Genomic DNA, 27,481 nt, shown 5'->3' with positions numbered 1-27,481 from the left:
AAATCTAACCACTGGATGGTCACCATCTCAAAACTAACTTATCCCCTATCCACAGGATGATGGATAAGTAGCTGGTTGCAAGGGGGGGGGGGGGGGGGGGGGGGTCTGACCACTGGGAAGCCTCCCGCGATCTCTGAAATGGGACCACAGCTGACAGTATGGAGCACCTGTCAACTACCAGTAGACTGAACGCGCTCTATTCATTCCAATGGGAGCGCTGGAGATGCCCAAGTACTGTACTTGGATCTCTTCGGTGCTCCCATAGAAAGTAGCATAGCATAAGCCTTCTCCAGCACGTGCTCCTTACTGAGCGACGGGGCCCGATCTGAAAATCCAAAGGGCTCCAAGCAGTCAGACCTCCCCCCCCCCCCCCAACGATCAGCTACTTAGCCCCTATTTTGTGGATAGAGGATAAGTTAGTTTAGTGCCCTCCTTTAACAGATGGTGGTACTATTTATTTATAGTATTGTAATATGCCAAAAGCGTTGTCAGATTTGGCATTACCTAACTTAATTGTGAAATTTTTGACCTAAAGCTCCCGTTCAGTGATTTGTTTTGTCCATTATAGCTAGAAAAAACTAATCTTGTTTTTAAAGAGGAACTAAATCACATGAGAACGAGAAGAGGTTTGTGTGACAGACCTGCAAGCACAGCACCAGCAGTACACAGTGTTTAAAGGTCAATACTCCTCAGTATCTATGGTCGAAGTGTAAGGATTGCTTTACTGCCGTTTTATGGCCACAAATCCTGGCCTGACTGCGACTGCAGGTCTGGTCAACAGAAGCGACAGCTTCGGCATTGGGCTAATGTGAATCCAGCCTTATGGTGTTGGATTTTCCTACATGAAAAGTGGCCTACACGGAAACTTTATAAAATCTGCTGTATTCACGTTGTGGACTTTAATAGCTTATATTAGCTCTTTAAAGGGTAAAATCCATAAATAACCATTTTAAGCTATATTTTGGGTGTTACATACAGGACAGCCCCGGTCACGACTTTTTTTTAGGATAAATGTCTGTCATGGGAGTGAGGTTTACTCCTTTGGATCTCTGAATTAGAGCGAATCTGTCAGCTACAATGTGGTGACCACAGGGTGTTGTAATGGATGTAGCAGGGTCGGGTGGTATTAACCCCGGGGGCAAGATGTTGTTAACCCCTTAGTGTTTGACGCCAGGATGTTGTTGTTTCGGTATAAGGACCGCCAACAACCAGCCCAAAAACAGCATGCAATGAAGGAATGTCCACAGCAAGCGTTTGAAGTAACTGGAACTTTTACTTGCAATATGCAGGAAACAATCTTTACAATAATGCAGTTTCCACAGAGGTAACCGGGACACAGGGAACCTCGCAGGCTTGCTTGGACTTTTAGTTATGGTGAAAATGCAGCAGGCCATTGTGCTACTAATAGATATCTTTAGCTGAGTAGTAGTCACTTGATTTTCTGAGATATTTGTAACTCACGGTTTATAAGTGGCTGCTGGACTTTAGGCTTTGGCCTAGATGAGATGAATTTGCAGTATTCTTTAATGTCAGGAACAGAGAGAGAATAGAGACTACAGCCCCTTGTATACTAGGGGGCTGGACTAAAGCCCATTGGTTGCTAGTTGCCTGGGGTACCTGTGCCCTTGGAACTCTGGGTATATCACATGACCAACACTGTATACACTTTGTACAACTTTATACAAATGAACATCCACATTAAAAGAACATAAATACACATGGCATTTATACAATACACTTAATATAACATAACCTGAGGGAAGCCCTGCAGGAGAGCCCTGTGGATCTAAGGGACTCTTCCTGAGGGGACTTAAGGATGGTACAGAACTAGGTTCGGTACCGGGACACCACAACAATTCATGTTCCAAAATCTGACAACAGTAAATAGGAGACAGATTTTTTTTTTATATTGTGAAGGCACAAACAAATACTATTTAAATTCTCTTATGCCAACTTTCAAAGAGGAGTTCCCAAGCACCTGAACTGCAGAGAGCTGGAACATCTCTTTAATATAACAATAAACTACCAGCAAGGAATGACATAGAAACATATAAAGGAACTAGGCCCCCAAGTAACACTGTTATGTGTTTTGGTTAACATTTACATGTGGTGTCCCAGAACAAGTGGCTGTCCAGTGGTTTTGGACTGTCTAAGGCAGTCTGATAGCATTAGGTGCTGGGCCCACTAGTGTCCTACTGTTATATTAATTATGTGTGTGATAGCCTGTGGGATGTAGGGTGTGGGGTGTGTAGCTGTGAGGTGACTAAAGGGTGTTTGTTAACCCTTGCTATTCGTGACGCCAGGGTAAGGGCTCCTCAGTAATGCTTGTCCTACCGCCACCCATCCCAAGAGCAATAGGGAGGTAGATAATAATGGAATGTTCACAACCGGAGCATTTTCTGAAACAAGTTTAACTTTTACTGAAGATTTTCTGCAAGCTTCATAAACGGAACAGTCTCTATGCATACAACTGCTTTCTTTGGAGATTGACAAAGGTTGGGACGTTAGCGATTTAGAGTATTTAAGGTAATATGCGCTGTTCCACTGGATTTAAGGGGTTTAGTTGTGGTCCAGTAGTCACGCTAGCTTTAGCGGGGGTAGTTTAGAACTCACGGTTTTGGTTCTGCTGAGGCCGGTAGGTTTTCAGGTCTAGCGTGTCTTTGAAAGTTGCGCAGATCCATTCTGATAGTCCGGCATCCACGAGAGCAGCAACCAAAGAGAGCAATAATTGGCTACAGCTCCCTTATGTGGGCAGGGTCTGGACTAGTGCTAATTGGTCTAATACTGGTGTCAATCACCATTACAACGGATTATGGGAAACATGTGACCCAAGGACCTCCCACATACCATAGAGGATATTAACATGGTCACATGACCGAAGGTCCTGCGACGCTAAACAAGGCAAGTACTATACATTATATTGAATATTCATTATTACTAAATATATACATGTATAAACAGAGAATTAGAGTAAAGGAGAGGTGACTAGGGGACTGTCCCACCTGAGGGATCCTACCTGAGCATAGTTACTCTGACTTTGGGGACCTCTACACTAGGTACGGTATGCAATACGGTACCGGGACACCACAGTAGTGTTATATAAGAATAATATATTTTTCTTAAATAAATTTTGTTATGGTTCCATGTACGTATGTTTGACATGTTACTGTGCCTTTAACATTTGACCATGTGAGCCAATGAGACACCAAAAGTCCCCTCTGTATAGTGAGGTACAGGTGTGATGTCCCAGTACGGGATATCATCCTACAGTCCTATCAGCTTGAGTCCCTGTACGTCCTCAGGGCTCACCTGCAGTGTTCCCCCATAAAGTATATAGGCTGTACAGAAAGAATAAAAGGACCTTTGATATGGTCACATGGTTATTAGTCACATGAGAATGGTTGTCATATGTTAAAGTCACATGTTTTGTTACCCAGAGAGCACCAGGTGACCCGCAGCTAGCCTATGGGCTGCTTGCACAGCCCCCTTTATAAGGAAGGGAGGAGCTGCAATCTGTCTATTTGATCATTCAATGCTCTTAGATCCTGAGGTCAAATCCAGTCCAGATGTCTCAGAGCCAGTGTCCAGCACATCTGGAGGCCTCAAGCCTAAATTGCAGCCACAAGTCAGTAAGTCAAGTCATCTCTGTCTGAGGTCACTACTTTCCGTCAAGTCAATTATAGTCAGCGTGGCTTTGTTAAAGTCCGTCAAGTCACTGCAAGTCCCAGAAAGCTGCGAGGTTCCCGTGTTACTGGTAACATCTCTGGGATCCTGGCCTTGCTGTAAAGACTGTATCATCTGTCTACCTAAGTAACAGCTACAGTTAACCTAACCTGGCCTTGCACTATTATTTGCCCTGCGTAACATAGGACTAGTGGTGCTACCTTCAGGTGGTTACATGGGCAAGCCACGCCCTGGCGTCACGAACATTAAGGGGTTAACACCCTCTACCCCTGGGCAACACCATCTGCCCCTACACCTCACATCGCACCCCAACACCTCACAGGGAAGGAGTTAGTCTAATACCATCCAGACTCCTGAACCACAGCTAAGCTCAGGTGTATGTGCATTGTCTGTCCTAAGCAGAGGCCTACTCAAGCTTTAATCTTACTACTGGTCATCCTACAAATGTCACTCGCAGGAGGATTACATGCCCCTGCAGAATAGTCTACAGTGCCTTGGAAGGACCCTAGCAAACAGAATCTACAGTCTACAATCCTGTCCAGTGAAAAAGTACCACAAGTCTCAGAATGGCAACAAGGCTCGCAAGGGGTACGCTGCACACCAAGGCCAGCTGTCTGTGTAATGACATCTGCACATAATCAGTAAAAGCTGTTATCCGTAACCTGACATCTGTGTGTTTATTCACTCATCGTGTCTGGCCCAGGAGAAGCTGCCTACAACCTTCGGACTGCGGATTGTAAAAATGGTGCCCTGACGTCACAAAGTGAACAAGGTACGACTACTAACACCCAATGGCCGCCACATACATAAATATGGACCTTTCACTCAAAGTGCAAGGGGCTAATTCTTGTGCAAAACCCTTGTAAAACTACACAGCATAAGCTGATGAAATTAACCGCATACATCCAAGGTTATTCCTCAGATATCTATTACATGACGTGTTGATTTCTTAAAAGGAGAACTCCAGTGGAAAACAAATGTTTTCAAGTCAGCTGGTGCCAGAAAGTTATACAGATTTGTAAATGACTTCTATACAAAAATCTTAAGCCTTCCAGTACTTATCAGCTGCTGTACACTACAGAGAAAGCCCTTTGTAGTTGTTTCCAGTCTGACCATAGTGCTCTCTGCAAATCTTCATAGCAAACCTCTTCTGCTCTGGACAGAGGTGTCAGCAGAGAGCACTGTGTTCAGACTGGAAAAAACAACAACTTCCTCTGTAATATACAGCAGCTGATAGTACTGGATAAATTAAGATTTTTCTATAGAAGTCATTTACAAATCTGATCACCTTTCTGGCACCAGTTGATTTGAAAACATTTGTTTTTTTACCGGAGTACCCCTTTAACCCCTCAAGGACATACACTGTAAATGTGCGGTGCTGCATAGGAATACTTCACGCACAGCGCCCTACATTTATGGTGTGGCTGTGCCACAAGTGCAGGAGCTGCTCTCGCTTCATTCACGCCGGGTCCCGATGGCTGTCATCAGCCGCGGACTTGCCGGTAATGGCGGACATCCACCATTAACCCCTCAGATGCCATGATAAATACAGATCACGGCATCTGCAGCAGTGCAGCACTTAAATGGCTGCTGTGATTGCTCGCGGTGCTGCCGTGGGGATCAGATCAGCCAAGATGGTGCTCTCACCTCTCTCTCTATATATCTATCTATCTATCTATATATTTTTTTTTTTTTTAAAGCCCCCATAGAGGGCTAAAACATTCAATCTTCTGATGGCATACATTGATCAGTGCTCTGCCATTGCAAAGCACTGATCAGTGTAACCGGCACTCTGCTGCTCCTGCCTGATGCGCAGGCATGTAGCAGTAGATCGCTGATCTGACAACGGAAAGGCAGGTGAGGGCCCTCCCGTCGTCCGGTAAGCTGATCGGGACATGGCGATTTTACTTTCGTTTTAGATGCGGCATCTAAAGGGTTAATGCCCGTAGCAACTGGGACCCACCGGGTTTAACCCGTTCTCTGCAGGTGCAGATGGTTTAAACCCGGTAAACGGCACCAGGGCTTACAGGTACGCCCCGAGTCCTTAAGGATTGGGGATGCAGGGCGTATGCATACGCCCTGCATCCCCAAGAGGTTAAAAGCAGTACAATAATAAAAAATGTATGTAACCATGGGTATCATTTTAATCGTGTTGACCCAGAGACTAAAAGAAAACATGTTATTTTTACCGTAAAGTGTACAGCGTGAAAACGAAATGCACCAAATTTGCAAAATTATGATCTTTGCTTAAATTTCCTTACACAAAAGTTTTTTTTTGGGGGGGGGGTTACCAAACATTTTAGGGTAAAATGAGTGATGTCATTACAAAGTGCAGGAAGTGAGGATAGGACAAGCTGGGCTCTGTGCAGGCTCCTGGCTTGTCAATCATCCTGCTGTATGAGCCGGAAGCATGGCACAGAGCCCCGCTTGTCCTCACTGCACAGAGCCCTGCTTGTCCATTTCACTCATCCTATATTTGGACTTGTCAGACACATATGCAATAGCTGCAGGGGCAAAAATATACACTTTATTAACCAATGTATATTCTAAATGTTTATATAATATTTTCTACATTATATAAAAAATTTTTTGTTAATGACAGGTACACTTTAAAAAAAAAAAAAAAGGTAAAATACACAGTTTAACAGTTTGAGTGCAGAGGGGAAAAAAAAAAGTTAACCAGTTGCCTATAGTAACGGATGTGATTTTTTAAATTTTTTTAAAGGGCCTCTGAAAAATAAAAGAAGCAATCTGATTGGTTGCAATGGGCAACTGGTCAACTTTTCCTCTGCACAGGTTTTGCTTTATCTCCCCTGTTGTGTTTTATACGGTACAAAAATGACACTTGGATACATTGAGCATGTGCTAACCGTAGTCTGTGTAATGGAGCCACAAGGTTTGGAAAGACACTGTTCTAGACCAGGCATAGGCAACCTTCAGAACGGCAGATGCTTTGGACTACATTTCCCATAATGCTTTGGTAGCAATGAGGCTGTACGAGTATCATGGGAGAGGATACCAGAATATCTGCAGTGCCGAAGGATGCCTATGCCTGCGTTAGAAGTGCTTCCCAACCCATGTGGCAGCAGCTGTTGCAAAACTACAACTACCAGCATGCCCGGACAGCCAACGGCTGTCCGGGCATGCTGGGAGTTGTAGTTTTGCAACAGCTGCAGCCACATCAGTTGGGAAACTTGTTAGACATAACCTTTTGGGACTCTATTCTTAAAGGATCAAACTCAAAAGATATCGCTGTATCAGTGAGCTGACAATTACACCATTTCCTGGTATTTGAAAGGGACTTTAAACAGAAACAAAGTTTAGACGCACGTATAGGTTTATGAGAGTGTCTTACTAGAACTTACCTGCTGCCAAACTCTGGTGTCCGCCCCATCAAAGTGATCCAGCCTTTGTGTAAACCAGCGATCCTGTACCATGACCAGCACTTCAGGTTTCCCTCCAAACCTCCTATGTGTGAAAGCATGGCTCCCTGACAACCAGAGACAGGTCAGGAGCAGCAGTAGCTGTGTGCACGCCATGTCCACACTGCTATCTCCTTCCCTGTCACATGACCTTTTATATCAGCTGACTTCCCCTCTCCTTCAGAAATATACGCTGACGTCTGGGGGAAATCCGATTCCCTTCTCTTCTGACCTGCCGATACACAGATATGATTTTGGAAGCTCAAATCGCCTGAAATAGTATCTGTGCATGGATAGGTACGGACAGATACGGATCCATTAACTATTATGGGGCTGCGGACCCAATCGTAATAAACTGGTAACTACAATCTGGTCATTTTCTCAGGGGATCCGATTTCTGACTCGGACTGAAAATCATGGCAGCATCAACGGAACCTAAACGGGGTTAAAAAAAAAGGGGGGGACAGACGCCCGTGTGAACGCACCCTAAGGAGTGTCTTCTCGCAGTTTACACCGGTGTTTCAGCTAAGCTGTGTGCTCTGGAAGGGGAAGAGTTAAATAGCCATTATGTTGAGGGCTCCAACCTGGGCAGGGGTGCGTTCACACCTTCAGGTTTTTTAATTGCAATTATTGAAAGCAAATCCAGGAACAGGTCATAAATAGAGGACACGTATGAAGGAATGACAGCCATTTCCTATTTTCAAACCCATTTCCGGCTTTGTATTTCTTAAATGTGATTAAAAACCTGAACATGTGAACACAACCTCCCTAAATACAGCTTTTAGGCTACAAACAGTATTTTTTAATTTGGTGTTTTATCCCCTGCATTTTTCTCATTACAAGTCATGTGATTCTTTCAAGGATTCCTATTGAAGAATTGGGGGACAAAAACCCCATAAAAAACACCAACATACATGAAAACATGGCATTTTTCTGGATTTTTTCCCCCCAATATAGAAGTCTATAGGACACATGAACATATAGAAAAACATAGGAAAACCTTGCAGGAAATCAAGTTAATACAAAAAAAAAAAAAACTTTATTACTGAAAACAGAATAAAACCATCCAGACTGTTTGTGGTACAGGACACACATCAGAAGAGACTTAGGCTAAGTTTCCACTTGGTTTTTTTTCTGGCAGTTTTTGGATATCTGCCACTGCAGTTTTTAAGCCTAAGCCAGAAGTGTATTTAAAAGGAATAGGACATATAAAGGAAGGACTTATACTTCTCCTCCCTTATGGATCCACTTCTGACTTTGGCTCAAAAACTGCAGTGGCAGTTTTCCAAAAACTGCCAGTAAAAAACACAAGTGGAAACTTAGCCATACTCAGGCTACCAGGTGAGTATTAAAAAGGAATCACATGCTTAAAGGGGAACTCTTGTGAGAGGGTTTTTTTTTATATTTTTTAATCTGGCCATTGGGGGAGATTTATCAAAACCTGTGCAGAGGAAAAGTTGACCAGTTGCCCATAGCAACCAATCAGATTGCTTCTTTCTGTTTTGAAAAGGCCTCTGAAAAATGAAAGAAGCGATCTGATTGGTTGCTATGGGCAACTGGTCAATGTTTCCTCTGCAGAAGTTTTGATAAATATTCCCCATTGTGTGGGACATGAAAAGAAAATAAACATCTTCTTAACTCCAGCACTCCTACAGTACCTTCAGTGTCCTGCAACGGTCCCTCGATATGATCTTCCTAAGCTGCAGTGTGACTATCGTCTCGGGGAAGCAGAAGTCAGGCTGCAGCTTCAGGAAGATGATCGCTGTGGGGACACCAGAGGCACTGCAGGACCGCTGGACGTAGGTCAATGTTTATTTTTACATCCCACATAATGGCCATAGTTGGGGAAAAAAATAAAAAACTTCCCATCAGAGATCTCCTTTAAGAGTGGCTGCAAGAAACACAAATGTGAGGTAGCAGATGGCATTAACCCCTTGTGTTCGTGATGCCAGGGAGTGGTTTTACCTCTACACCACCCGAAGTTATACCCCTGGATCCTGGGCTAGGCACAGGGCAAATAATGACTCAGACGCCAAGTTACGGAACAACGGAAGCTTTACTGAGTCAGACAGATGTAACAGTCTATACAAATTGGCTAAGCCCACGGAGGTGACCAGTGACTTCATAGGCCACAGGGCTTGCTGGAACTTGTAGTGGACTTGGACAAATTGATGCAGGACTATGCTGACTTGATACAGAATACCTGACTGAGACTGACTATGACTGACTTCACCCCGTTTGTAGCTTATCAGGTTTTGACTTGGACCTGGGGGGGGTAGCAGACTTGTGGATCCGTGGCTGCGTGGTAGACTTTAGGCCTCTAGGCCTCTTTAGGACACCAGACACTCTCTCCAGACTTTACCTCACTGCAACTCAGCTAAGCAGGAACAAGAGCATAAGAGACTGGGCAAACTTCACCCAGGGTTTATACTGGGGAGACTCTGGAGGGGTCCTATAGGCCACCATGTCATTCACATGGTCACTGGTACCTTCCCTGGTTACAATCACATGACAACAGTATTTAAAGGGGTTATCCAGGAAAAAACTTGTTTTATATATATATCAACTGGCTCCAGAAAGTTAAACAGATTTGAAATTACTTCTATTAAAAAATCTTAATCCTGATCCTTAATTTCTGATGACACGTGTCTCTGGAACCGCCCAGTTTAGAAAAGTTTTGCTATGAGGATTTGCTTCTAAACTGGGCGGTTCCCGAGACACGTGTCATCAGAGAGCACTGAGACAGAAAAGAACAACCTTAACTTCAGAAGCTCATAAGTACTGAAAGGATTAAGATTTTTTAATAGAAGTAATTTACAAATCTGTTTTACTTTCTGGAGCCAGTTGATATATAAAAAAAAGGTTTTTCCTGGATAACACCTTTAATGGAACAAATTATGTACATTGCATTTGATAACATATACAGTACATTATTTAACTATTCACAGCACATAGGTGAAGGGGAGGCCCAGGGGTCATGGAATGGAGTCTGCCTAACAGGGCAGCTATGGTACAGGGGTGCAACTCCTGTACTGGGCTACCACACAGACATATTGCCATATCGACATGGTATAGATTTTGCATCAGTAGTCCTAGGGCTAAGTTTCCACTTGTTTTTTTTCTTGCTGTTTTTGGAAAACTGCCACTGCAGTTTTTGAGCCAAAGCCAGAAGTGTATTCAAAAGGAATAGGACATATAAAGGAAGGAAGGACTTACACTTCTTCTCCCTTACGAATCCACTTCTGACTTTGGTTCAAAACTGCAGTGGCAGTTTTCCAAAAACTGCCAGAAAAAAAAAAGTGGAAACTTAGCCTAATAAGTACATCAAAGTAAAGTGCAAGTGCAGAAAACTATTAGTAAGGCTGTGTCAGGATTCGGCAGGCTGGAGGTGGATCCTCTGTGTCAGAGAGGGATCGGCGTGGACCGTGCCGGCGGACCGGTTCTAAGTTGCTACTGGTATTCACCGGAGCCCGCCGCAAAGCGGGATGGTCTTGCAGCGGCGGTAGCAACCAGGTCGTATCCACCGGCAACGGCTCAACCGCTCTGACTGCTGAGATAGGCGCGGTACAAGGGATAAGGCAAGAGCAAGGTCGGACGTAGCAGAAGGTCAGGGCAGGCAGCAAGGATCGTAGTCAGGGGCAACGGCAAGAGGTCTGGAACACTGGCTTGGGACACACAAGGAACGCTTTCACTGGCACAATGGCAACAAGATCCGGCCAGGAAGGGAAGGGGAAGGGAGGTTATATAGACAGGGAGCAGGTGGAAGCTAATAGACTGATTGGGCCAGGCACCAATCATTGGTGCACTGGCCCTTTAAATCTTAGAGAGCTGGCGCGCGTGCGCCCTAGAGAGCGGAGCCGCGCGCACCAGAACGTGACAGCTGGGGACCGGGACGGGTAAGTGGCTTGGGATGCGGGCGCGTCCCGCTATGCGAATCGCATCCCCATCGTGAATGTCAGTGCAGCGCTCCCGGTCAGCGGGTCTGACCGGGGCGCTGCAGAGAGGAGAACGCCGCAAGCGCTCCGGGGAGGAGCAGGGACCCGGAGCGCTCGGTTTAACAGGCTGTAATTATTAGTGGATTTAATATATATAACCATATATATATTTTAATTGATAATAATTACTTCTTTTACATCTGCTTAGTTCTTTGCTCAATATTAGCTGACCAGACAGAAATCAGCCTCTCCCCCACCAGTGCAATGTGACAATCAAGATTGAACTGTTTTCAGAGAGATAAAGTAATGTCAAAATGACATTTGGATATTTGGGGAGAAGAACAAGGTTAATAATTGCTTTCTGTACTGAACAACGTGTCAGTGTGTTATTCACTTACTTCAATGCATGCATCAAATAATAATTGATTTGGACAGGAGCAGATATTCACTAGGTCCTGAAGGAGAGTTCCACTTCGGTTGGCGCCCGAACAGGGACTTTGAGTACTGGTACCGGAAGGCAGTCGCGAGAGACAAGGCATTAAGCCAGACCAACCAGATACAGACGGGACACAGATGAGCCTGATTAACTCTAAAAGTATGGTAGGACACATTTCTTGTTGTCACCTATCCAGTACTCTGTCTCCCTCGCTTGGTTTGCCTTATGACTTAGTTGACTGGCGGCCAACACACAAGACAAAAGTTCTTGCTCTGAGTCGTTTTTCTGAGACTGTCATAAAGTAACTGTTGCCCAGGTATGTGTTGAGTGTGTGTGTGTATTCTCGAGAAGAGGGCTGGGTCTTAGGGAGATTGAATAGGAGAGGACACTAATAACTGCTGCTACAGAGATTTCTGTTAGATACAGTATTAGTGGGTAGATGCTGGACACCAGTAGTTCAAACAAGCCACTGCAGTAATGCATGTCTTGAACAAGCGTGTATACAGGAAAGTATAACACGAGAAGTTCCTCTGCCTATAAAACATTTCTGTGACCCTCCCTGTCATAACTGTTTATGTGTGTAAATGGGATCCCAGCCAGAAGGTAAAGCAAGAGAGAAGGGGAGTGAGCCAGTTAGGTAAATGGTTTAATACAGTAGTGGTATAACATGGTTTAATATAGTAGTGGTGGCCAGTTTCGGTAGCAGGCAGTTTTGGGTTAGGGCATACTACTCCTGCCCGTGACAGATCTTCTAATTTCATTACCACCTTTAGCCGTGAACATATCAACATTAAGAAGATTTTGCTTGATCACTGGCCTAACCTATTGAAAGACCAATACTTAGGCCCTCCGTTACCCACCAAACCTTCTCTCACCTTTAGAAGGGGCCGCACCATACGGAACCTTGCAGCCCCCAGCAAGCTCAAGTCCAGTACCATCCAATTTTCTCGCCAACACCGGATGCGGACATCCAAGATGTAAGTGCTGCTCAGTCATCTCGCACAAATTCAGTGCCTTCTCCTCAAAACCCGCCTGAACTGTAGTTCACAATACGGGATTTACCTACTTCAATGTCCATGTGGACTCCAATATGTGGGGCGCACTATCCGTTGTTTCAGAGAACGTATCAACAAGCATCGGAGCAATACCGACAACAGATTCCTTCTACACAGCGTGTCCCGACACATGGCCGAAAATCATGATAGAGATTTCAGCACCATCAAAGCTACTCCCATTGAACACATCAGTAAAGATGTTTCTCACAGATACAGCACTTTGAGACACAGAGAGAACTACTGGATTAATTCCCTCCAGACCTTGGTTCCCCGGGGACTCAATGAGTTGATAGAATGTAACCTTTTACTCACCCACCTCCCTCTCTGTTGAGTCCTATCCAGGATCCAGCCATCCCCGGGCCCATCCCCCAATCCCCTCCACCAGCCCTAGTCTCCCCATTACCCCTCCATCCCCTGGTCTAGGTATTGTCCACCATCCATCCTCACATGTTCACACCCCTTTTCCTCAATAGTACTTTTTACCATGATATATATGGATCCCACAGTAATTAATGTATATATCTTCTATACATTGTTATATTCCTTCACATATATGTATATACATATGCATGCGGCGATGTATATATCCCATTATATATAAGGTACTATTTGGTACTTTTACCAATTGCCACATCAGTACCCCCTCCACCAATATACATATGTATACAGCTTTGTATATGTATACATGTTTATATGTGTATACAGCTATATATGGATCCCACTCTATATATTTATTTTCTATACATTGGTACCTTCCTTATCCTTTATATATACATATGTTTTTCTGTTTTTTACATGCTTCTCCCATCAGGATTATCCTTTGACCCGCATGTTTAGTATATATATATATATATATATATATATATATATATATATATATATATATGCACACAGCAGTATTATCTATTAACAGGGTTACTACCTCCTGACAGCAAATGACTCTGTCAGCTCTCACACGTACAGCTAATATTCATTCATGTGCACGGCACCAGCACTCGTAATTGGGCTTACTACCCTGTTACATCTGACAGCTCTCACAGTGTCTATATGGCTCACCGCCCTTCTCCGCCTGTCCCCGCACGCTGTCAGTGGTGCGGCTCACTGCAATGGACTCCTCTCCCTGGCAACGTGTCCCTACCATGTGACATGCGCCCTACTGCCATAGTGATGCGTCCATGGCAACCTACACTTCCGCTCCATGCTCCGGATGCACTGTGCATCCTCCTGTGCACGCAGGATTCCCAACACCTGCCTCTTACTCAATTTTGAATACAAAATACCTTCCTACAATGATAATCCAACTGTATATGTATAAATTTGCTTATTTTGAACACCACTGTCTGTATTCCCCCTTCCACTGTACACCACTGTGACCCCTCCCCCTTATTTTTGGCACCATTTCTAAATGTATTTAAACCCTGGATGTTGCACCGTGCAGTATCACTGATCTGAAGAAGGGGGCGCTGTCCCCCCAAAACGCATTATCCTGTTTGTACTTCTTTCTTCGCCAATAAATTGATCCAGCTTTGTCACGATGCCGGCTGGCAGGTAGTGGATCCTCTGTGCCAGAGAGGGATTGGCGTGGACCGTGCTAGAGGATCGGTTCTAAGTCACTACTGGTTTTCACCAGAGCCCGCCGCAAAGCGGGATGGTCTTGCTGCGGCGGTAGTGACCAGGTCGTATCCCCTAGCAACGGCTCAACCTCTCTGGCTGCTGAAGATAGGCGCGGTACAAGGGAGTAGACAGAAGCAAGGTCGGACGTAGCAGAAGGTCGGGGCAGGCAGCAAGGATCGTAGTCAGGGGCAACGGCAGAAGGTCTGGAATCACAGGCAAGGAACACACAAGGAACGCTTTCACTGGCACTAGGGCAACAAGATCCGGCGAGGGAGTGAAGGGGAAGTGAGGTGATATAGGGAAGTGCACAGGTGTAAACACTAATTGGAACCACTGCACCAATCAGCGGTGCAGTGGCCCTTTAAATCGCAAAGACCCGGCGCGCGCGCGCCCTAGGGAGCGGGGCCGCGCGCGCCGGGACAGAACTGACGGGGAGCGAGTAAGGTACGGGAGCCGGGGTGCGCATCGCGAGCGGGCGCTACCCGCATCGCGAATCGCATCCCGGCCGGAGGTAGTAACGCAGCGCCCCGGGTCCGTGGAACCGACCGGGGCGCTGCAGTGAGGGAAGTGTAGCGAGCGCTCCGGGGAGGAGCGGGGACCCGGAGCGCTCGGCGTAACAGTACCCCCCCCCTTGGGTCTCCCCCTCTTCTTGGGGCCTGAGAACCTGAGGATCAGACTTTTGTCCAGGATATTGTCCTCAGGTTCCCAGGACCTCTCTTCTGGACCACAACCCTCCCAATCCACTAAAAAAAAAGTTCTTCCCCTGACCTTTTTAGAGGCCAGAATCTCTTTGACAGAGAAGATGTCCGAGGAGCCGGAAACAGGAGTGGGAGGAACAGATTTAGGAGAAAAACGGTTGAGGATGAGAGGTTTAAGAAGAGAGACGTGAAAGGCATTAGGGATACGAAGAGAAGGAGGAAGAAGAAGTTTGTAAGAGACAGGATTAATTTGACACAAAACTTTAAAAGGACCAAGATAGCGTGGTCCCAACTTATAGCTCGGGACACGGAAACGGACATATTTAGCGGAGAGCCATACCTTGTCTCCAGGGGAAAAAATGGGAGGAGCTCTTCTTTTCTTATCTGCGAATCTCTTCATGCGAGAAGAAGCCTGTAAGAGAGAATTTTGGGTCTCTTTCCATATGGTGGAAAGATCACGAGAAATTTCATCCACAGCGGGCAGACCAGAGGGCAAGGGGGTAGGGAGGGGGGGAAGAGGGTGACGGCCGTACACCACGAAAAACGGAGATTTGGAGGAAGATTCAGAGATTCTGAAATTATACGAGAATTCGGCCCAAGGTAGAAGATCTGCCCAGTCATCCTGGCGGGAGGAAACAAAATGTCGTAAATAGTCACCCAAGATCTGGTTAATTCTCTCTACTTGTCCATTGGATTGAGGATGGTACGCAGAAGAAAAATTTAATTTAATCTTGAGTTGTTTACAGAGAGCCCTCCAGAATTTAGACACAAATTGGACGCCTCTATCCGAGACGATCTGTGTAGGCAACCCGTGAAGACGAAAAATGTGTACAAAAAATTGTTTAGCCAACTGAGGCGCTGAAGGAAGACCAGGAAGAGGGATGAAATGTGCCATTTTGGAGAATCGATCAACGACCACCCAAATAACAGTGTTGCCATGGGATGGGGGTAAGTCAGTAATAAAATCCATACCAATCAGAGACCAAGGTTGTTCAGGGACAGGTAGAGGATGAAGAAAACCAGCGGGCTTCTGGCGAGGAGTCTTATCCCGGGCACAGATAGTGCAGGCTCGCACAAAGTCCACCACATCAGTCTCTAGAGTCGGCCACCAATAGAAGCGAGAGATGAGTTGCACAGATTTCTTGATGCCCGCATGACCTGCGAGATGGGAGGAGTGACCCCATTTGAGGATCCCAAGGCGTTGGCGTGGAGAAACAAAGGTCTTTCCTGGAGGAGTTTGCCTGATGGAGGCTGGAGAAGTGGAAATCAGGCAGTCAGGAGGAATGATGTGTTGAGGAGAGAGTTCAATTTCAGAGGCATCTGAGGAACGAGAGAGAGCATCGGCCCTAATGTTTTTATCAGCAGGCCGAAAGTGAATTTCAAAATTAAATCGGGCAAAGAACAGAGACCACCTGGCCTGACGAGGATTCAGCCGTTGGGCAGACTGGAGGTAGGAGAGGTTCTTGTGATCGGTGTAAATAATAACTGGAAATCTTGATCCCTCCAGCAGATGCCTCCATTCCTCAAGTGCTAATTTAATGGCTAGAAGCTCTCGATCCCCGATGGAGTAGTTCCTCTCCGCCGGAGAGAAGGTCCTGGAAAAAAAACCACAAGTAACAGCATGCCCGGAAGAGTTTTTTTGTAGAAGGACAGCTCCAGCTCCCACTGAGGAGGCATCAACCTCCAATAGGAAGGGTTTAGATGGGTCAGGTCTGGAGAGCACGGGAGCCGAAGAAAAGGCAGACTTGAGTCGTTTAAAGGCGTCTTCCGCTTGAGGAGGCCAAGACTTGGGATCGGCATTTTTTTTTGTTAAAGCCACAATAGGAGCCACAATGGTAGAAAAATGTGGAATAAATTGCCTGTAAAAATTGGCGAACCCCAAAAAACGTTGGATGGCACGGAGTCCGGAGGGGCGTGGCCAATCTAAGACGGCAGAGAGTTTATCTGGGTCCATTTGTAGTCCCTGGCCAGAGACCAAGTATCCTAGAAAAGGAAGAGATTGGCATTCAAACAGACATTTCTCTATTTTGGCATAGAGTTGATTATCACGAAGTCTCTGAAGAACCATACGGACATGCTGGCGGTGTTCCTCAAGATTGGCAGAAAAAATCAGGATATCGTCCAGATATACAACAACACAGGAGTATAGTAGATCACGAAAAATTTCATTAACAAAGTCTTGGAAGACGGCAGGGGCGTTGCATAGACCAAAGGGCATGACCAGATACTCAAAGTGTCCATCTCTGGTGTTAAATGCCGTTTTCCATTCATCCCCCTCTCTGATGCGGATGAGATTATAAGCACCTCTTAAGTCCAGTTTGGTAAAAATATGGGCACCTTGGAGACGATCAAAGAGTTCAGAGATGAGGGGTAGGGGGTAGCGGTTCTTAACCGTGATTTTATTAAGACCGCGGTAGTCAATGCAAGGACGTAGAGAGCCATCTTTTTTGGACACAAAGAAAAATCCGGCTCCGGCAGGAGAGGAGGATTTACGGATAAAGCCCTTTTTTAAATTTTCTTGGACGTATTCAGACATGGCAAGAGTCTCTGGGACGGACAGAGGATAGATTCTGCCCCGGGGTGGAGTAGTGCCCGGGAGGAGGTCAATGGGACAATCATAAGGCCTGTGAGGAGGTAGAGTCTCAGCTTGTTTTTTGCAAAAAACGTCCGCAAAGTCCATATAGGCCTTAGGGAGACCGGTTACATGAGGAAGCACAGGGACACGGCAAGGTTTACTGGGAACCGGTTTTAAGCAGTCCTTGGAACAAGAGGGCCCCCAACTCTTGATCTCCCCAGTGGACCAATCCAGGATTGGGGAATGGAGTTGAAGCCAGGGAAGTCCAAGAAGGATTTCAGAAGTGCAATTGGGGAGGACCAACAGTTCAATCCTCTCGTGATGAGATCCGATGCACATTAGAAGGGGCTCCGTGCGGAAACGTATAGTACAGTCCAATCTTTCATTGTTTACACAATTGATGTAGAGGGGTCTGGCGAGACTGGTCACCGGGATGTTGAACCTGTTGACGAGAGAGGCTAAGATGAAATTTCCTGCAGATCCAGAGTCCAAGAAGGCCACAGCAGAGAAGGAGAAGGCAGAGGCAGACATCCGCACAGGCACAGTAAGACGTGGAGAAGCAGAGTAGACATCAAGGACTGTCTCACCTTTGTGCGGAGTCAGCGGACGTCTTTCCAGGCGGGGAGGACGGATAGGACAATCCTTCAGGAAGTGTTCGGTACTAGCACAGTACAGGCAGAGATTCTCCATGCGGCGTCGTGTCCTCTCTTGGGGTGTCAGGCGAGACCGGTCGACCTGCATAGCCTCCACGGCGGGAGGCACAGGAACAGATTGCAGGGGACCAGAGGAGAGAGGAGCCGGGGAGAAGAAACGCCTCGTGCGAACAGAGTCCATATCCTGGCGGAGCTCCTGACGCCGTTCGGAAAAACGCATGTCAATGCGAGTGGCAAGATGGATGAGTTCATGTAGGTTAGCAGGGATTTCTCGTGCGGCCAGAACATCTTTAATGTTGCTGGATAGGCCTTTTTTAAAGGTCGCGCAGAGTGCCTCATTATTCCAGGATAATTCTGAAGCAAGGGTACGGAACTGTACGGCATACTCGCCAACGGAAGAATTACCCTGGACCAGGTTCAACAGGGCAGTCTCAGCAGAAGAGGCTCGGGCAGGTTCCTCAAAGACACTTCGAATTTCCGAGAAGAAGGAGTGTACAGAGGCAGTGACGGGGTCATTGCGGTCCCAGAGCGGTGTGGCCCAAGCCAGGGCTTTTCCAGACAGCAGGCTGACTACGAAAGCCACCTTAGACCTTTCAGTGGGGAACTGGTCCGACATCATCTCCAAGTGTAATGAACATTGGGAAAGAAAGCCACGGCAAAACTTAGAGTCCCCATCAAATTTATCCGGCAAGGATAGTCGTATTCCAGAAGCGGCCACTCGCTGCGGAGGAGGTACAGGAGCTGGCGGAGGAGATGATTGCTGGAGCTGTGGTAGTAACTGTTGTAGCATAACAGTCAGTTGAGACAGCTGTTGGCCTTGTTGCGCAATCTGTTGTGACTGCTGGGCGACCACCGTGGTGAGGTCAGCGACAACTGGCAGAGGAACTTCAGCGGGATCCATGGCCGGATCTACTGTCACGATGCCGGCTGGCAGGTAGTGGATCCTCTGTGCCAGAGAGGGATTGGCGTGGACCGTGCTAGAGGATCGGTTCTAAGTCACTACTGGTTTTCACCAGAGCCCGCCGCAAAGCGGGATGGTCTTGCTGCGGCGGTAGTGACCAGGTCGTATCCCCTAGCAACGGCTCAACCTCTCTGGCTGCTGAAGATAGGCGCGGTACAAGGGAGTAGACAGAAGCAAGGTCGGACGTAGCAGAAGGTCGGGGCAGGCAGCAAGGATCGTAGTCAGGGGCAACGGCAGAAGGTCTGGAATCACAGGCAAGGAACACACAAGGAACGCTTTCACTGGCACTAGGGCAACAAGATCCGGCGAGGGAGTGAAGGGGAAGTGAGGTGATATAGGGAAGTGCACAGGTGTAAACACTAATTGGAACCACTGCACCAATCAGCGGTGCAGTGGCCCTTTAAATCGCAAAGACCCGGCGCGCGCGCGCCCTAGGGAGCGGGGCCGCGCGCGCCGGGACAGAACTGACGGGGAGCGAGTAAGGTACGGGAGCCGGGGTGCGCATCGCGAGCGGGCGCTACCCGCATCGCGAATCGCATCCCGGCCGGAGGTAGTAACGCAGCGCCCCGGGTCCGTGGAACCGACCGGGGCGCTGCAGTGAGGGAAGTGTAGCGAGCGCTCCGGGGAGGAGCGGGGACCCGGAGCGCTCGGCGTAACAAGCTTTGGTTGTAGCCTCATCCTCTTGCTTGACTTCAGCAGCGCCATCTCCAAAGGGTATTTTCTGCTTCTACTTTCTTCACCTCTCATCAGGACGGGCCGCACCTCTCCTGCACCCTGGGATCAGCAGCTGTCTCCGGTTCATAACCCCTGTATGCGAGTTTTACACTTGCTTCAGGTGAGTATCCACTACCTATGGACTGGCTCTGCAGGCCCTTTGACACCTATTCCACCTGGCTTCTTTCCTTTGTGGTATCACACTACGAGCCTCTTGTCAGTCTCTATTTTTTTTCCTCTCACAGATATTTCACTGTAGGTACTGTGTTCTTTTGTTTGTAGGCCTCATTCAGTTTTCAGTAAACAGTAGAATGATGTGCTTCACCAAAAAGCTCTATCTTGGTCTCATCTGCCCACAAGACTTTTTCCTAGAAGGATTTTTGCTTACTCAAGTTCATTTTGGCAAAATGTAATCTTGCTTTTTTATGTCTCTGTGTCAGCAGTGGGGTCCCCCCTGGTCTCCTGCCATAGCATTTAATTTCATTTAAATGTCGACGGATAGTTTGCGCTGACACTGATGCTCCCTGAGCCTCAGGACAGCTTGAATATCTTTGGAATTTGTTTGGGGCTGCTTATCCACCATCCGGACTATCCTGTGTTGACACCTTTCATCAATTTTTCTCTTCCATCCACGCCCAGTGAGATTAGCTACAGTGCCATGGGTTGCAAACTTCTTGATAATGTTGCGCACTGTGGACAATGGCAAATCTAGATCTCTGGAGATGGACTTGTAACCTTGAGATTGTTGATATTTTTCCACAATTTTGGTTCTCGAGTCCTCAGACAGTTCTCTTCTCATCTTTCTATTGTCCATGCTTAGTGTGTCACACACAGACATACAATGCAAAGTGAACTTTTCTCCTTTTTATCTGCTTTCAGGTGTGGTTTTTATATTGCTCACACCTATTACTTGCCCCAGGTGAGTATAAAGGAGCATCACATGCTTAAACAATCTTATTTTTCCACAATTTTGAAAGGGTGAAAATAATTTGGTCCAGCCCATTTTTTAAGTTTGGTGTGATATTGTGTCCAATTTGTTTTTTTTTCCTCCCTTTTTTTGGTTTAGTTCATATACACACAAAGGGGATAAACATGTGCATAGGAAAACATGTGTAACTGCAATCATTTTCTGTGAGAAATACTTCCTTTTTTAGAAAAATTTTAGGGGTGACAAAATATACGGCCATGACTGTATATGGTCATAATATTCCTCCTTGTACTGTATACTCATATACTTGGTAATATTGGTCTCAGTATACAGGATTTGGTCAGTAAAAGTATGATGTCTAATCTGCTTAGGTCACCAAAATACCTTGTCCTTGCCCTGCTGTACTGTTAATGATTGCAGCACCTTAAATCCAATATGAAGCTACCTATATGTTGTACTGCATATGAAGACCACAAAGCATCATTGTGAAAGAAGGCAGGCATAGAAAATGTTCTCTGCCTACAATGTTATACCATGCAGACACAGAAAAAGCTTTAAACTTGTAGACAGACAAGATAAACATCAGGACCACTCTTACTCCCACAACCTAGAAGCCAATTATATAAGCAATGGAGAATCAGATCCGGCTTGTTCACACTGAGTATTCTCTCCGCCATGCTGCTGTAATTGCCATTTGCTGCCGTCTTCAACATGAAAACAAAACCATTTCCAGCTATGGAACATTCTATTCAATTTGTGATGCTTCTTGTTCTTAAGATCTTTTTAAGGCTCCCATCGTGACAGTGCCCAGCAGGTGCAGACTATTGTGTTAGAATGGGTCACAATATGGTACAACGATAGATGTACTGTATGTCCTGTATTTTTCTGAAAGCCATAAATCACTGACCTGGGATTCTTTGTGTTCAGACACAGGGATCTTTCAGTATATCCATCAGTAATATAATAGGTGGGAGATAATCACATTTTGGTTACCATTCAATGAATGTTTATAATCACTTGTCTTCTGACACAAATATACAGTGGAAGGATAAATTAAAAAAAAGTGAGTAATTCTTACCTTAGGCTAGGGATTCCAAAAATGGGGCAGGTTGTGCACAAATCTTGTACATTTCATGTAGTTTTAGTTTTGGCACATTGAAACCATACTCCCTTTGGCACAAAACCATGCCTTCTTTTTGCTACACTCTGCCCACCTGCAAAACTCTATTTGTTTTGTCTGATTTGTTTAAATAATCAGATTTCGCACCAAAGCATAAATATTCTGAATATATGATAGGGTGCACTTTCCCAGTACGGTCTCCTAGCCGCCAATGCGCATATTGTTGGATGTAGTTGTAGGAGTTAATCTCTCTAAGTGTCAGTATCATGAATTAAATATGTATAACTTAAATGGATTTTTTGTGTAAGGATTAACATTTTACCTCTTAGTGCCGCTACAGATGAGCTATGTCTGTGCAAGATTGCATGGAGCATGCGTCACATGACTAATCAAGTTTCTATGCAGAAACCTCTAGAATGCCTGAGGGAGTAGCAGGGCCATAGCTTCCATGAGGGTGGCCTGCTGCTCTTTAGTTTTAGTCACTTTAAAGCACACTTACTGTACATTTAAGTGGCTAAACATTTACTGTACCTTTAAGGAGCAGCACAGCAGTAGTGTGCCCTGTGCCCCAGCCCTGACTACAGAACTTATTGCGAAGGTTGAGCCACTGCCAGCGCACTGTTGGGGAAGGAAATATTGGCAGATGCAATCCTATACAGTTAGTCCCTTACCTTTTGGTCTAGCAGGATGTGTGTAGGCAGCAGAAGATGAAGTAAGGGCAATACTCCAAGGCTAGCAACTAGTCTTCCTCCTCCTAATGGTCTATGGCTAGGTTGGTGGCTGGCATCCAGGTTGTTGAGATGAGGGGGAATTACATCCTATGTCTTGTTCTAAATGTACAGCTGAATAGTCATTTAGTTACGTGTCAGTTAATGACCAATAATTGCAGGAGAAAGCCCCTGGTCTGACCTTCCTCTCCTGGGAAAGCGGGAGGACTTAAATCTTTTCTAGTATAAAATTTTACTTTGCGGGGATACATTCTACTAATTTGCAGCTCCAAGAGGAAGAGAGAACAAGCTGTACAAGGATCTCTCTGTCTAACATTGATCTGGACTTATGGTCGGGTTAGTGCTGTCTGCCATGTTGTTTGCCGCCAGAAGTCTCATTCCTGTGCTTTGTATGTGGAAACAGTTTCACTGGGGAAAAAAAGGGTTCTTGGGGACTGCTGTGGAGGAGATAGGGGATAAGTGTTCTGCACTGTACTCCTTTAATTATTGCAGCTGGTCATGCTAGTGCTGGAGGTCATCCAGGTTAATTCATCAGACTCATAAATGGGTTGGTGTTACTTCACACTGTGCAGTTTTCCTGCATTTTCATACTTAAAGTGTGTTTTAGAAATACATTTTTGGCATCTTAAAGGCACGGTCACACTGGGTGCATCCGCAGCCCCAGGGAAACTGTATATCTACTATATATCCTAATCCAATAAAGATAGCAGATGGTGCTGGGAGGGAAGGGGTCTGGGAGCTAGTAGGATGGGATCTGGTAGGTGTTGATGTCATCCTGTAGTCCATAGTAAGTCAGAGTCTGACATCCTGTTGTAACAATTAGGTAGTGGATGATTATGAAAGTCTGATTTAATCAAAGCTGTGCTGGAATAAATCAAATGGCGCTGTAGAAATAGTGATGGTGGTGCTTCTTAAAGTTCCTGTTGATATAAATAAAGCAAGGACCGAAGTCTGCAAGGAGTAATTGGGCAGTAAATCTGGTTGGTCCTTATTCTAATATTATACCTGTAGTGCAAAACTTTTCAAGTCCTCCTGAATGGACATGAGGTCCTAAGCTTTATTACCATGGACTATCTCATCTAATCAGTCTTTAATCTCAGGAGAAAATGTATCCTTATTTTCTCTGTAACAGCTGTAGTCCTAGTTGTTCCATTTCAAACTTAAAGGGGTACTTTGCCCCTAGACATCTTATCCCCTACCCAAAGGGACCCATAAGCATGAATGGAAGGGGCATGGTTTGACATTACGAACAAGGCCGCCAGAATAAGGGCATTCTGAACATAATGTTCAGAACGCCAGCACCGGAGATCGCAGGGGGTCCTAGTGGCTGGAACCCCTGCAATCAGACATCTTATTCCCTATCATTTGATTAGGGGATAAGATGTCAAAAGTTTTGATAGTTTGCAGCTGTGTGCTTCACTTCTCGGCTCACCGCTCTGTCTGGCTCATTGTAGGAGATATGGGAGTGAAGCACACAGCCGCACATTTCTCCCAGGTATATCTAGAGATCAGTAGGGGTCTAAGCACTGAGGCCCAGACCTATCAACACTTCTAACATGTCTGTGTGACATGACAAAAATGTTTTTAAATGACAGTAATGCTTTAACATAGATCATTTTTATACTGGAGCTTAAGTTAGAAGAGTGAGCAGGATTTAGGTGCAGAGTGCAGGAGAGAGATGGTGACGTGAGTGCAGTTGTCATCTTGCATGCGCCTGCAGATTTATGCAAAATCTGTTACCTGAATCTGTAGGTGCAGTTACGTCCCCATCCCTACGCTACAGTCTGCACCTAAGTCATGCTCCCTCTTCTAACATAAGCTTCAGTTTAAAGAAAAAAAGAAATAAACTATATTAAACCATTACTGTCATTTAAAAACACTTTTGCTACATCTCACAGACATGTTAAAAGTGTTTATCAGTCTGGGCCTCAGTGCTAAGACCATCACCGATCTCTAGGTGACCAAGTAAAAAACACATGGGATGGTGCCAAGATGTACAGCAGTTTGGGGCATATACAGAGTAGTCTTCCTCCTTCTAAGCATCTGGATGGTTTAGAATGCCCTGCGGCTACCATGGCAGGTAGTAAACAAGTGATGTCAGGGTTCTGCAGAGTTGTGTGCTCACGTTGCCTCTAGTTAGCCATGGCCCTGCTGTTTCCCATTTATATTTGCCTCTGTGGTCACTCTTTTTCAGAAATATACAATAAATACAATACTAATTTATTTATATAGCGTCAACATATTCCACAGAGCTTGTGTAGCCCTTAAATAATGAAATCAGTCCCTAACTCCAATGGGGCTCACAAACTTAGTTCCAAATTAACTGATCAGATCGTCTTTGGAGTATGGGCAGAAATCAAAGTACCTAAAGGAAACCAACACAAACAAGGGAAGAACATACAAACTCCATGAAGATATTGCTCACGGTGGGATTTGAACCCAGAATCCCAACAGTGAAGACTACAGAAGATTTATATGCTCACTGTGAGGGGCATTCACCAAAACTCAACTTGCTTTTAGTTCAATTTAGATGAAAAAAGTTGCAGGGAAAGTGGAGGCCGTGCAGCAAATGCATCAATTGTCGCACAGACTTTGATGCATGCCCACTGAACTGCTGTGGTTAAATGTTGCAGTGCAGTGGCGGCCGTGCGACAATTGTTTTAAAAGTCATACAGACTCCATGGAGTGAAATAGGGCAGGGGGGAATGTCCTGTGATTTCTTCTAAATCTGGTCCTTTTTTGTGACTTTTCACAGAAAAGTTGCATATGATAAAGTAGTGACCACTGCACAAAGTGATCTAAATCAGAACACTTTATGGTTAGAAAAATTAAACAGTCTAAATCAAATGTCGCAGGAAAACGGGACCAGCCTGCGACTTTTCCTGCAACAAATTTAGATGAAAATCAGCTTGAAAAATTCCCCTCTATGTGTTGAGTTTTGTGAGGATATATTTATTTCAGACCTGTGTACATGGATCATTTCATAACTTGCTTTGCTTAAAGCTAAATGTAGTGCACTGTAAGGAAAATATATCTTCTGGCATTTTAAATATAGACGTCACTTCAAAACAATATACTAAACTAAAACTACTTCTATGTTCTAAGTTGCTTATATTTTGCTTTCCAGCAGGTGGTGCACTAACATCATAATCTTTAAAGTGGTTGGCAAGCGAAAAATGTCTTATCCCCTATCCATAGAATGGTGCATAAATATCTGATGAAGGGGGTCCAACCATCTCCAAAACTGTGCCCCAGATTTCACAGAGATCCCTCTTCATTTATTTGTATGGAAGCACCAGAGATCCAGCGTGAACCAGTGATACCAAATACAGCCGTGATACCAAATTTATATACGTTTCTTTATTTTTCACAATGTTTGAGCAAAAAAAATAATAATACCGTATATAATCAAGTATAAGCCGACCCGAATATAAGCCGAGACCCCTAATTTCAACCCAAAAACCCAGGAAAAGTTATTGACTCGACTATAAGCCTAGGGTGGGAAATACATCATCACCGCCTGTTAATCCCTCCATCAGTGGTCTTCAACATCTGCGGACCTCCAGATGTTGCAAAACTACAACTCCCAGCATGCCCGGACAGCCGATGGCTGTCCGGGCATGCTGGGAGTTGTAGTTTTGAAACCTCTGGAGGTCCGCAGGTTGAAGACCACTGCGGCCTTCATCATCATCCAGACCCCCCCTTTAGTTTTCTACTCACCTCCCCTCGGTGGGAAGGAAGGGTGAGCTGGTCCGGGCCATCTCTGCGGCAGGGACCATCCGGTGGAGAGGGTTAGTCGTTCCAGGCTGTCCATCTTCACCGGGATGCCCTCTTCTCCGCTCCGGGCCGGCCCCGGACTAGTGATGTTGCCTTGACGACGAAGCACAGGGACGTTCATGCGCAGGGACGTCACAAACCAGCTCACCCTTCCTTCCCACCGAGGGGAGGTGAGTAAAAAACTAAAGGGGGATCTGGATGATGACGAAGGCCGCAGTGGTCTACAACCTGCGGACCTCCAGATGTTTCCAAACTACAACTCCCAGCATGCCGATGGCTGTCCGGGCATGCTGGGAGCTGTAGTTTTGCAACATCTGGAGGTCCGCAGGTTGAAGACCACTGAGAAGGGATTGACAGGCGGAGAGTTCACTCGAGTATAAGCCGAGTGGGGCGTTTTCAGCACGAAAAATCGTGCTGAAAAACTAGGCTTATACTCGAGTATATATGGTAATTGCGTTGTGTAAAGCATACATCCAGGATCCAGGTTGGCTTTTCCAAAATCTCCACCCAACTCCAACCTGTTTTTTCTCAACCATCTGCCCTATGTTTAAAAAAATATAGATATGGAGGTTGAAGGTGGACTTTCCCGTCTAAGTTGCTTGACTGCTGGAAATTTTGCTTCGCCAAGGTTTATCGAATCTAAGTTATTATGGTTTTCAAGTTTTATTGAATTCTGGTTAATTGATTAGAATCCAAAAAGTTACAGGTTGTCCCTGCTTTTATTCATGAGTCTGGGGAGGGCATATGTATGTATACTACTGCAGGTAAGGTTCCTACATCCAGTCCCTAGTTTTAGTTCAAAACAAAACCTGAATGTATGAGAGCACCCTAAACCGGTTTCTGTCCTACAAGACTTTGCTTGGCTACAGTATATAGTTTACATGATGTGCTAGTTCATCTTTGTGATTACTGCTGCTGACTTTTGGAATGTCAGTAAGAAATTATGTGTAGCTAAAGGTGGGGTAAAAATAAAAAATAACCTTACCTCTCTCAATCCTAATGCTTCTGCTCCGCGGTCCTGGCCACTTTCTGGCTGTTGACAACACATCGGGGGAGATTTATCAAAACCTGTCCAGAGGAAAAGTTGCTGAGTTGCCCATAGCAACCAATCTGATTGGTTGCTATGGGCAACACAGTAACTTTTCCTTTGGACAGGTTTTGATAAATCTCCCCCACCTTGC

General features: G+C 45.5%; 1 protein-coding gene across 3 annotated transcripts in view; it reads right to left on the bottom strand.

The window, feature by feature from the left end:
* The window catches only part of LOC130361648 (putative serine protease K12H4.7), an 87,466-nt gene extending 60,047 nt beyond the window's left edge, over window positions 1–27,419 (bottom strand). Inside the window, exon 1 of one of the 3 annotated variants that reach the window (XM_056564891.1) lies at window positions 27,286–27,419. In XM_056564891.1, the coding sequence (XP_056420866.1) occupies window positions 27,286–27,348 (63 nt within the window). In that variant the 5' untranslated portion in view covers window positions 27,349–27,419. Of the gene's footprint in view, window positions 1–1,461; window positions 1,575–7,049; window positions 7,379–27,285 lie in introns of those variants that run through there. The other 2 variants (XM_056564889.1, XM_056564892.1) reach the window with 2 other exon arrangements.
* Between the last annotated feature and the right edge of the window lie 62 nt (window positions 27,420–27,481).

Source organism: Hyla sarda, chromosome 3 (genome assembly GCF_029499605.1).
Source record: "Hyla sarda isolate aHylSar1 chromosome 3, aHylSar1.hap1, whole genome shotgun sequence".
NCBI lineage: Eukaryota > Metazoa > Chordata > Amphibia > Anura > Hylidae > Hyla > Hyla sarda.
The sequence above is the reverse complement of the archived record's forward strand: the minus strand, read 5'-3'. Positions and strand labels throughout refer to the sequence as shown.